The 13556-nt window shown below is 34.7% G+C and overlaps 1 protein-coding gene across 2 annotated transcripts in view; it reads right to left on the bottom strand.

The window, feature by feature from the left end:
• The window catches only part of LOC149785687 (uncharacterized), a 92161-nt gene extending 78908 nt beyond the window's left edge, over positions 1-13253 (bottom strand). The window contains exons 1-4 of one of the 2 annotated variants that reach the window (XM_089979525.1): positions 13147-13252; positions 12320-12431; positions 6848-7051; positions 1361-1464 (exon numbers count right to left, since the gene is read on the bottom strand). In XM_089979525.1, the coding sequence (XP_089835651.1) occupies positions 1361-1464; positions 6848-7051; positions 12320-12425 (414 nt within the window). In that variant the 5' untranslated portion in view covers positions 12426-12431; positions 13147-13252. Of the gene's footprint in view, positions 1-1360; positions 1465-6847; positions 7052-12319; positions 12432-13146 lie in introns of both variants that reach the window. The other variant, XM_089979526.1, reaches the window with a different exon arrangement.
• Between the last annotated feature and the right edge of the window lie 303 nt (positions 13254-13556).

The following is a 13556-nucleotide window of genomic DNA, read 5'->3' on the forward strand; positions in this document are numbered from 1 at the left end:
ATATTTTGATTTAGTGTCAAACCTGATTTTTCACATCATGTTGTATATGCTGTATGTGTTGTACATAACAGCCAGAAGACCTCAAGATAGATTACTTCTAACTAATTGAGTTACCTTCTCTAAATAATTTATTCTTATAATTATTATAATTATTATTACTAAAACCCCAATTTCAAAATAAATTTCAATTTAACCGGAGTAGCAATAACAAGATTTCCAAGATGGCCACCATGGTGGCCATATTGGACATCACATCAACACAAGTTTAATTTAGGACTAACAAGACTTTATAGCAAGGAAAACCCCATATTGATATCACTTGCCATTTTGGATAAGCAACAGCAACATTACTGGATCCATACCATTTCCATTAATAACCAATTAGACATTATAAAAAGTCTTCTCATGAAAGCAAAATGTTCATATAACCAACCATATAGGATTTTAATGATGTCCATTGTAGCACACATACATGAATTAATGGCAACCATTTTCATTTATAAACAACCAGATATCATAAACGTTCTTTCAGTGAAAACACCCTGATGATATAATCATTTGTTAAGGAGAACCTGTGATGTTCAAGATGGCTAGTGTGGTGGCAGTATTTGATGTCTGAGTGGCATCATTTTCAGGTAGGACCAACAAGAGATCATAAGAAGTCTTTAAGTGAAAATTACAAGTTGATATGATCATCCATTCAGGAGGAGTAGTGACAACAAGATTCTCAAGATGGCAGCAGTGTTAGCCATACTGGATTTGTGAGTGGCACCATTTTCATTCAGGACCAATTAGATAAAATAAGATGCTTGCTGGTAAAAAAAACCATGTCAACATGACTTCCATTCAGGAGGTGTAGCAATAATGAGATTTTCAAACCGGCCACAGTGGTGGACATGTTGAATATCTGAGTGGCGCCATTTTTATTTAAGATCAACTAACCAGTAGAGCTAAAAAAATTGCAATACACTCTTCTTTCTTTGAACACATATTTCAAACAACTCATTCTACATATGAAGAACTAATTCTGATATTTTAGTTCATTAAACTGTAGATTTATGAATTTCTTGTATCAGTTTCAGTGAACAAATCAATTCACTGACTGAAATATTTACAGTGACAAATTCAATGAAGCTGTTGGAGAGCCTTTCAGCTTAAAATGATGTAACGGTTGCAAATTAAGAAAATTAAAAGCATGCATTTTATACATGTGAAGAATGGTGCTTAGATTTGTATGTACCCCTGGGGTGGGATTAAAGGGACTACATGCAGTAGTCATGTGTGAAGACATATTGAGAAAAATACAGGGGCATGCAAGTGTGGTTAAATTCATCTGTGCGACTATGAATGGTCAACTTACCACACGTGCATTTTGTATGGTATTGTAGAGAATTTTGGTTGAGGTAATCCAAAACATATCCTGGTAAAACTCCAGACTGCTTAGCCCCCTCGTAGTGCATCCATCTGTATAAAAATATTCATATTTGCAGTTATCAAAGAGATTTAGCAGAAAAAATTCCTCCACTTACAAAAGTGCACATTTTCTAAATATAGGAGTGATTCACTGGATATATATGTAGGGATCAAAAAGTATCAGATGTGATTTTCACACATTTTATTGATTTATCCACGCAATTTTTTAGAAATTAGTGTGAATCTTGCAATAAACCCTGTGATAAATAGAAAGTATAAATTGGATCAATTTCTATATATCAATATTTCATGACAGAAGATGGTATTTTTAACATCTGTATCAAATACATGTATATATAAAATTGTAACTAAGTTGTTTTCATGGTACCTGGTATATATACACTGTTAAGTCCAACTTCAAACAACACAGACACTGACATGTCATCACACAATGTGCTGGCAGATTACGGTCTATGTTGTTAGTTCACGTGATTACTCCCAACAAACTGCATAGAGCCAGATCTGCATTATGCTAGTGCATTATAGAAAGGCAAATCCGAATCTGTGAAGTTTGCAGATGGGGTTGACTTATATGCATGTATAGATGGTATTTATTACACAATAGAAATAGCAATTCTTAAAATAATAAGCTTGATATTTTACTGGAAAATATAGTAATGATAAAAGTGTTTGCTGGATACTGAAGAGGACTCGGTTGTGATGCTCATACCCACATGATTAATGGTGTGAACTTTTATTCATTTTATTTTATGCTGACTGGACTTAAAAATTCTAAGATGTAATGCAAGGTATTCTTGATGGCACAAATGCTGGATTTGAGGTGGAAGAATCAGACAACCCAGAAGAACTCACCAGCATTGGTTTGGGTCAACATTCTATGACAGTGCACAGTCACACAAGTAGGTTATTTAGTGCTGAGGCAATATTAGCAAAGTGCCTTTCTCAAGGACACACCATTGTAACTAGTTCAGGCTAATCTGAGCAAAGTGCCTTTCTCAAGGACACAACATTGTAACTAGTTCAGGCTAATCTGAGCATAGTGCCTTTCTTAAGGTCACACCATTGTAACTAGTCCAGGCTAATCTGAGCAAAGTTTCTTTCTCAAGGACACACCATGGTAACTACTCCAGGCTAATCTGAGCAAAGTGCCTTTCTCAAGGACACACCATGGTAACTAGTCCAGGCTAATCTGATGGAAGGGTTTGAACCTTTACCATTTTAATCAAGAGTTCATCCTCAGACTGGCAATAACATACTCTCAAGGACAAACACTCTTATAAAATCAATGTTTACAACGCAGTTCAAAATGATGTGATCATTACATAATGTCTATGATATAATGGCACTTGTTACTCAGTGTATCATAGTACTATGAAATAAGAGATTAGCAGGTGTGATTGCAATTACCAAATCTTACTGAGTAATTAAAAATAAAAATGCATATACAGTTTTTAAAATGACAGTAAAAGAAAAAGCATACAACACATTGGAGAACCATAAGCCATTTGTGACCTGCCATAAATTAACTGTACATCCTTTCTGTATCAGACTTCCACTTTGATATCAACAACTGAATTGTAATGACAAAATTGTCTCACCATAATAAACTTAATATTAGATTACATGAATCTCTGACTTCAACCTGTTCAAATTTTAAAAACTCATTCTGCTATTATTTTAACTAAGTGTAGCACAAGAAAATGCACACCAACCTGTACAGTTTTCCAAATTTGTTGATAATTTGAATCTTTAAATGTAATATAAATGCACCAACATTTCACCAGAAATCATTCTTAAACCATGTAAGAACCTGATATCAAACCAGTGTGTGTGCTGACGTAAACTGGATGCATTACCATTGGCACAGATTCTAGTTGCCTACTTACTGATACCTAGGATTAATGGTCTTGATCCTTAATTCATGGCAATTTGATGAAAAAGGGTGTAAATTTTGACACTATAAGGCAATTTGGATGATTTGGTTGGCTATCTTAGCTTGAAGGTGTATCAATGTAGTCAATTAGTTGCAATCTAGTGAACAATTCTGACAAGTTGTGTGTGTGTGTGTGTGTGTGTGTGTGTGTGTGTGTGTGTGTGTGTGTGTGTGTGTGTGTGTGTGTGTGTGTGTGTGTGTGTGATTTGGATTTTAATGTAGCTTTAACAATTTTTCAATCATATTGCTACGATGTCTGCAGTGTGACAGTTTATAGTGATGTCTAGCACTGGGGCATCATGCCGCAGACATGTAGCATGATGTCCCACCCAGTCACAATATCCTGACACCAGGCCGATCAGTCCTAACACTAACCTCTTGATGCTGAGCGCCAAGTGAGGCAGCTGTTAGTTCCATATTTTTGTAAGTCGACATGTTGTGATGTTATGAAAATACCCCCCCTCAAAACCCCCAACAATTACATGCAAACCTCATTTGTCCAAATTCATGACCTGGTTGTTGGTTTACACCAGTGGTTACCAAAGTGGGTAGTGGGATTACTGAAGGGGGGTGTGCTGATGCTGATGATAACCAAAGGGGCAGTGGCCCGAACAAGTTTGAGAACCGCTGGTTTACACAAACCATATATATGTTATACACAGGTACAGATTTTGTATAAAAATTTTTGTTAAATACTGTTTCTAGAAAAAATCTGAAAAAGGCCTTGTGATATCATCATTTGTGTCTATGAAGACAGTCAGATAAATGAGAGTACACAGTAGTGTGACATCATCATTTGTGTCTGTGAAGGAGGTCAGATAAATGAGAGTACACATTAGTGTGACATCTTCATTTGTGTCTGTGAAGGAGGTTAGATAAATGAGATTACACAGTAGTGTGACATCATCATTTGTGTCTATGAAGGCAGTCAGATAAATGAGATTACATAGTAGTGTGACATCATCATTTGTGTCTGTGAAGGAGGTCAGATAAATGGGATCACACAGTAGTGTGACATCATCATTTGTGTCTGTGAAGGAGGTCAGATAAATGGGATCACACAGTAGTGTGACATCATCATTTGTGTCTGTGAAGGAGGTCAGATAAATGGGACCACAAAGTAGTATGACATCATCATTTGTGTCTGTGAAGGAGGTCAGAAAAATGGGACTACACAGTAGTGTGACATCATCATTTGTGTCTGTGATGGAGGTCAGATAAATGGGATTACACAGTAGTGTGACATCATCATTTGTATCTGTGAAGGAGGTCAGATAAATGGGATCACACAGTAGTGTGATAACAAGATTTTCAAGTTGGGTGCCATGGTGGATATATTTGACAGGAGATCAGCAGCTTTTTATTTAGAACCAACTAGACATCATAGGAAATATTTTAGTGGAAACCCCATGTTGATATGAGCAGTCATTCAGAAGAAGAGATAAGACAATTTTTAACATGGCTGCTGTGGCAGCTATACTAAGAAGCATATCCCATTAAATGAACTATCATGTGCACCACAGTTAAAAAAAATCACCGGTCTCACCCTTTCCTTTCCTCATCTTAAATCAATATACAACTTTAAATAATCTAATCCTTTTTAAGTGCCAGTCCTGTGACAACAACACAGAGTAAAAATGCAAACAACAAACACACGCAGAATAACACCACGCACAAAAGGAATATCAATATTGCAAAACACACTGTAAAGACAAAAGTTGCAGAAAAAAAAATTAGTGTCAACCACTTGAAAAGGATGATAGCAGGCTGTGCTCTTCAGTAGGAAGAAGAGGTTGCTATCAGAGCAAATGAAAGTAAGAGAAGAGACGCACAAAAATATGGGGCAAGGAAACTCGCCCAAGGGGATTATATCCTATAAGGGTGTGGGGGTGTACAAGCCCAAAAATTCAAAAATTTTACAAAACATATCTAGATAGGAAAGTTGGGGAAGTTAACCCAACTAAGTTTATCATGACAATTAGAACGGAAAAATGATCAATCAAAACTCTGTTTTCAAAATGTCTGCTTTGTATTCTTTATGGAAAACTCAATAAACAAAAAACCATGGGATGGAAGAGGGAAAACTAAATAAACAAGAAACCATGGGATGAAAGAGGGAAAACTCAATAAACAAGAAACCATGGGATGGAACAGGGAAAACTCAATAAACAAGAAACACTGGGATGGAAGAGGGAAAACTCAGTAAACAAGAAAGCATGGGATAGAAGAGGGAAAACCCAACAAACAATAAACCCTGGGATGGAAGAGGGAAAACAGACATAATAGCCTTTATATTTTTGGACAATGTAGGACATGATTCAACAAGTAAAAAGTTGCTGGTGCAGAACTGTGAGGTGTCCACAAATAAAGAGTTCACAAAAAAACTTCTATCTCACAGGGTGGAAGTTGACTTTACAAGAATGTGTTCTACTGTCAGAGGACATTGGCAGGGAACACATTCTGGTCCAGCTTCACCCTTCAGGATATAAGCTTAAGTCAGGTACATACATAATTAGCATTATCCAAAGTGATATCAAACATTTTACCCACAGTATCAATTTGTAGAAAAACATTATAATCCTTTCATGTCTTTACTGATATAATAATTTAAGAAAACAAAGAAAATAAAAAAACATAAAATTGAGTGCATATAAGATTTAAATTGCTTATTACACCTGCTTGTCATAGAATATACAAATAAAAAATAGAATCATGTTGTCTTCCAATTTATTCTACCCAAGATGCTTTGCAAATTTCTGATAAGATCTATAACCTATTATGCCTCAATATATACTCTGAAATTTCATGACAAATATATAATTGTGGTTTTCTCCATGTAATTCACACCTGCAAGTACCATCTGTATTTACTTATAAGTCCAATTAAACTGCAAACAACAAAGATCCTGATCTGCCATATTATAATGTACCTGCAGATCAGGGTCTATACTGTTTGTTCTACTGATTACTCCAAACAAACTGCACAGACCCAGATCTGTTGGCACATTATGCGATGGTTGATCAGGGTCTGTTCAGATTGCAGTTGGACTTTACTTAAAAGCAAGTACATATGGTAACAGCATTATGAAAGCACACAAGTAAACAAATACAAGACAATGAAAATTCAAATACAGTGAAAAACCACAACTTAAAAGTAGATAAAATGGTTTCTTAGGACATGTGTCTACTTAATACAGTAGAAGCAAATATGTATCATGATCAAGCTACTAAAAACAAGTGATTGCTTAAATGAGGTAATCTTTATAACAGGTTTGAAACAAAAAAATCAATATAATCCATATTAGACCCAATCATGAAAAGAAATCTACAAAAAAAATGTACTAATTTACCATAAACAAATAAAGTCTGAAAAATGACGTTACACTGTAATTTGCTCACCCAAAATTTACATGAAACATCTGGTGACTAACATGTGGCAATTGCTTGCTCACAAGTGGTACACATTCATAACTGTACTTACTGCTATCAACAAGAATATACTGCTGCATCTGGTAATCATACAGAATTTGCAGGCGTTGTCCTTCTATATAGACAATTTGACTGCCAATTTGGTTGATACCATCATTATACTCATGGATATTCACTGTACTGTTGAGGTGTAGAATTTTCCATTCTATGAATGTGGAGAAGGATATCGACAACTGAGGGGATGGAAGGCCAGGATCTGAAAATTAATTTCAGACATGTTCATTTTTCACTAATAAATCTGAAACAGTGCTGAAAAGCAAAATGTTTCCACACTTCTGTATGATTATTATTCTGCAAATTTATAAAAAAATTATAAAACATTGAAATTGTATGCTGTACATTTAAGTCTTTATCTTCACTGATGTAAGTGGAGTTTAGTGGCATTATACACATATACACACACTGAAATCCACATGTAAGCAGTATCATTTATTTGTAATGCTTAAAAAGAAGAAAGAGCAAAGCATGCACATTTAGGAAAGCATAGACACAGATTTGCCATCACATTATCATAAGGTCAGGATCTTCTTTATTGTGTCACTAATAATTATAAGTAGAATGAAAAACAAAGATCCAGATCTGCCATCACATTATCATAAGATCAATGTTATTAGAATATTCATATATACTGTAGTTCTCTTGACGGCATTCTATTCATCCAGAAAACAATTTAAAACAGAAAGGTAAAAGACAAAAATATATGTAGGATGTCAAATTTAGTGAATGGCAATAGTATCAGCTGGAACATAGTCAAATATAGTAATTCAAGGTCAAAGCAAAAACATCCTTTTCTAAATAAAATCATATAGACAGCCAATAGGAAATTAACAATTTCTCGAGTGATATACTAAATATTTGAAAATACACAAGGCAGCTAACAGCCTAGACTACAGACAAATTAATCCTTTGCAAAAACAAAAGTCAAATCTCTAACCTCCAATCCTCAGATTTAATGAACATCAACTATAGACTGTAATAAACCAATGCATGAATTGAATGTCAAGTATAGACTGTAATAAACCTATGCATGAACTGAACATCACCTATAGACTGTAATAAACCTATGCATGAACTGAACATCAACTACAGACTGTAATAAACCTATGCATGAATTGAATGTCAAGTATAGACTGTAATAAACCAATGCATGAACAGAATGTTGAGTATAGACTGTAATAAACCTATGCATGAACTGAACATCAACTACAGACTGTAATAAACCTATGCATGAATTGAATGTCAAGTATAGATTGTAACAATCCTATGCATGAATTGAACATCAACTACAGACTGTAATAAACCTATGCATGAATTGAATGTCAAGTATAGACTGTAACAATCCTATGCATGAACTGAACATCAACTACAGACTGTAATAAACCTATGCATGGATTGAATGTCAAGTATAGACTGTAATAAACCTATGCATGAACTGAACATCAACTACAGACTGTAATAAACCTATGCATGGATTGAATGTCAAGTATAGACTGAAACAATCCTCCCATGTATGAACTGAACATCAACTATAGACCGTAACACACCTATGCATGAATTGAACATCAACTATAGACTGTAACAATCCTAGGCATCAACTGAAGATCAACTATAGACTGTAACACACTTAGGCATCAACTGAACATCAACTATAGACTGTAATAAACCTATGCATGAACTGAACATCAACTATTGATTGTAACAAACCCACGCATGAATTGAACATCAACTATAGACTGTAACACACCTATGCATGAATTGAACATCAACTATAGACTGTAACACACCTATGCATGAACTGAACATCAACTATAGACTGTAACAATCCTAGGCATCAACTGAACATCAACTATAGACTGTAACAATCCTAGGCATCAACTGAACATCAACTATAGACTGTAATAAACCTATGCATGAACTGAACATCAACTATTGATTGTAACAAACCTATGCACGAATTGAACATCAACTATAGACTGTAATAAACCTATGCATGAATTGAACATCAACTACAGACTGTAACAATCCTACGCATGAACTGAACATCAACTTGATTGTAACAAACAAATGCATCAATTGAACATCAACTATAGACTGTAACAAACCCATGCATGAACTGAACATCAACTAGACTGTATCAAACAGATGCATGAATTGAACATCAACTACAGACTGTAACAAACCTTAGAATGAATTGAACATCAACTATTGATTGTAACAAACCTATGCATGAACTGAACATCAACTATTGATTGCAACAAACCTATGCATGAATTGAACATCAACTATAGACTGTAATAAACATATGCATGAACTGAACATCAACTACAGACTGTAACAATCCTATGTGTGAATTGAACATCAACTATTGATTGTAACAAACCTATGCATGAACTGAACATCAACTATTGATTGCAACAAACCAATGCATGAACTGAACATCAACTAGACTGTAACAAACAGATGCATGAATTGAACATCAACTATTGATTGTAACAAACCTATGCATGAATTGAACATCAACTACAGACTGTAATAAACCTATGCATGAATTGAACATCAACTACAGACTGTAACAAACCAATGCATCAACTGAACATCAGCTACAGACTGTAACAATCCTATGCATGAACTGAACATCAACTAGATTGTAACAAACCAATGCATCAATTGAACATCAACTATAGACTGTAATAAACCTATGCAAGAATTGAACATTAACTATAGACTGTAACAAACCCATGCATCAACTGAACATCAACTAGACTGTAACAAACATATGCATGAATTGAACATCAACTACAGACTGTAACAAACCTTAGAATGAATTGAATATCAACTATAGACTGTAACAAACCTATGAATGAATTGAACATCAACTATAGACTGTAACAAACCTATGAATGAATTGAACATCAACTACAGACTAACAAACCTAGGCATGAATTGAACATCAACTACAGACTGTAAGAAACCTTAGAATGAATTGAACATCAACTACAGACTGTAACAAACATATGCATCAATTGAACATCAACTACAGACTGTAACAAACCTATATGCATGAAATGAACATCAACTATAGACTGTAACAAACCTATGCATGAATTGAATGTCAAAGTAATGCATGATGTGCCACTTTATCAAACCAATGCATGGTCAAATACACACACACACACACACACACACACACAGACTGTAAGTCTACAAAGGATACCACCACAAACTTTAATACATTGTAGGTCTACAAAGAATACACCCACACACTTCCACTTTAACATGTATTCTAAGTCTACAAAGAATACCTCTACAATCATTATAATGCATTGTAAATCTAAGAAAACCTCCCATACACATACACTTTAACACACTGATAGTCCATAAATACCCCACATATTGTAATATATTGTAAACCTACAATGAATACCACCATCAGGGCCGGCACTACCATATAGGCAAACTAGGCAGCCACCTAGGGCGCTGATTTCAGGGGGCGCATTTTTTTAAAAAAAAAAGTATTGTTTATAAATTTTGAAATAGATATTTTCCGGGGGGGGGGGGGGCACCAGAATCTAACCTTGCCTAGGGCACCAGATAGTCTGGCTAAGTCTGGCGCCGGCCCTGACCACCATACACACTTCAACAAATTGTAAGTCTATAAAGAAACCCACTCACACAAAAAATAATAGACCTACAAAGATTACAAACACACTTTTGCATTCTAATTGTAAACTTGGAATACAATACACACAAAACCAAGACTGCAAGTATACAATGAATACCCCAGATAAACATAAAAATTAACAAATTGTAAGTTGACAAAGAATAATGATCACAGTCTAGTCTAATTTAATGCAACAAATACTCACCCATCCATATGTTTAAAATGATGTCAGGAATTTGATAGAATAATAACAGTTTAGTAAGCCTGTCCATCCAACAGTCGTTTTCATCTATCATTTTTGCTCTGCACAGTTTGATTTGATTATCAAGACCAGACTGTAAGTGTCATGTTGTATAATGGTGAACAACAATGAACTATTGTTAGGACAGATTGATGACAACAACAACACAAACACACACACAAACACACACAGATATTGTGATAAACACAATTTAAATTCTACTCCCAGAATTGAAATCTGAATACAGATTAGTCTACCCCAAATCCATAATAATGTGCAAAGTAAAGAATTAATGCTGACCACAATATTGGCATGGTATGTCTCATTTTAAGTCAGAAGAACAACACCAAGACCTACTGTATAAAGACCGATTAAAAAAGATCATTTTGCAGAACACTAATTCCAAAACAAATACTTTTAAAAATAATAATTCACTTATTCTGGTGCTATTTAATGGAATGAACTATCCAAAGAAATAAATAGATCAGAAACAAATCTGAATATATCCAAAACAAAATAATATGACCATTATCTTGAAAGGAATTTTCATTGTAATTATTGAAATGCATGTACTCCAGTTTATTCTGTTAATGCACATCATATATATTATGTGCTTTTTATATTTAAAGCAATTAGGCATGCTTTACAGTCTAGTTAATTAGGCATGCTTTACAGTCTTGTTAATTAGGCATGCTTTACAGTCTTGTTAATTAGGCATGCTTTACAGTCTTGTTGATTAGGCATGCTTTACAGTCTAGTTGATTAGGCATGCTTTACAGTCTAGTTAATTAGGCATGCTCTACTATTTTTTTCTTCTTATATTTTTCTCTTTTTCTGTTGCTGTTGTTTGTATTTACAATAGTTTGTTCATCATAAGGGCCTCAGGGTAGAATAGTATATTGTACCTGAGTAATCACTATCAAATAAAGTATTTATTGTTGTTTTTGATAGTTGTTGTCATACATACATTCATATATACATAAGCAGTTACATGCCTACCTACCTACCTACCTATATACATACTCTGAATCAAGAAGCAGTTACATGCCTACCTACCTACATACATACACACATATGACCGCTCTGGTGGCCTTGTGGTTAGAGCATCCGCCTCAGATGCGGAAGGTCATGGGTTCAATCCCCAGCAGAGTCATACCAGAGACTTACAAAAATGGTACTAACAGCTGCCTCGCTTGGTGTTGAGCATTAAGAGGTTAGTGTTAGGACTGGTCGGCCTGGTGTCAGGATAATGTGACTGGGTGGGACATCATGCTACATGTCTGCGACATGATGCCCCAGTGCTAGACATCACTATAAACTGCCAAATTGCAGACATTGAAGTGATATGACTGAAAAATTGTTAAAGCTACGTTAAAAATCAAAATCACATCACATACATACATACTCAGAATCAGGAGTTAGTTGATAGGTGGTTGTGTGGCTAAATTGGTTGGTGAGTAGGTGGAAAGGTAACTAAGTAGGCACACAGATGGATATGTAGAAACGGTAGGTAGGTAAGTAGATAGGTAAATGAACTATCAAGACATTAAGTTGGTACATACCAGCTATAGGTTTTGTTGGGTCACAGATTGTTTTATCTAGGTCTCCTTCAATGACAGGAACATACACAACGGCAATTGACAAGACCAACAATCTCAGATAGGTCATTCTGGTCTGGAAGTACAAATTCATTGGCACTGAAGTAATAATGAGTGAAACCAAACTTTATTAATCAAAGGTAACTTGGTATCATTCAACTCTTAGTAAAGGTACGTTGGTACTTCACTTGCACAACAAGCCAATGGATAAAATATCTACTCGATTATAAGTTGTGCCAAACTGCAAATAACAAAGATCCTGATGTGCCATAGCATAATGCACCTGCAGATCAGGGTCTATGTTGCTTGTTCTAATGATTACTCCCATCAAACTGCACAGACCCAATTCTGCCATCACATAATGCAAGAACAAATCTGAGTCTGTGCATTTTGCAGAAGGACTCAACTTATAGGTTTGATGTAACTGCCTGTGGCTCACATTAAATAGTTACATTATTTTGAACTAATTTTAATTATTTTTTCAAACTTTACAAATTATTTTGTCAAAACATAACAGAGTATATTAACTTTCTTGCAACTTTAAATTTAAAACACTTTCCAAAATTAAATTTCAATAGTAAAATAATGAATTTGAAATCAACCAAAGTGTCAGGTGTAACCATACTACAACCATGTATATGCTAACAGCTGACATACTGATTATAAATAATAACAATATTCTAGAACATAATCATATACATTTTACTTGATATAAGTTATCCCACAAATATCTTGCTGAGCTACATGGGGTTTAAACATTTACTCCAAGAAGACAAGAAACAAAACCATACCTTAAAGTTGATAATTGAAATGCTATTTATCTCCAAAGGCACATGACAATATTTACTGTAATGGTAAGTAAGTCAAAAATGGTGGTGGCTCATATGAACTATGAACCAATGGGTACAGTAGCCTTTGTTATCAGTAACATTTAAGGACACTGATAACTATGTAGTCAGTCTATATGGTAATCTATATCAATTGTATACATACATCCTGTAAAACAAAACGACGATCAATAGGCATCAAGGATATATCTTTTCTAGCCCTCTCAAAGCTATTGCTATTGATATCTTTCAATATTAAGCATGGCATGGTTTGGTTATGATCAAATTTCCAACGGAATTGTGATTAAATTATTTTTTTTAAAAGTCTGCTATTTAAAGTGAGATAATTTTAAATTCTGTAAGACAATTTTAAC

The sequence above is a fragment of the Sinohyriopsis cumingii genome, chromosome 13, assembly GCF_028554795.1.
Source record: "Sinohyriopsis cumingii isolate HCF-2022 chromosome 13, ASM2855479v2, whole genome shotgun sequence".
Classification (NCBI taxonomy): Eukaryota; Metazoa; Mollusca; class Bivalvia; order Unionida; family Unionidae; genus Sinohyriopsis; species Sinohyriopsis cumingii.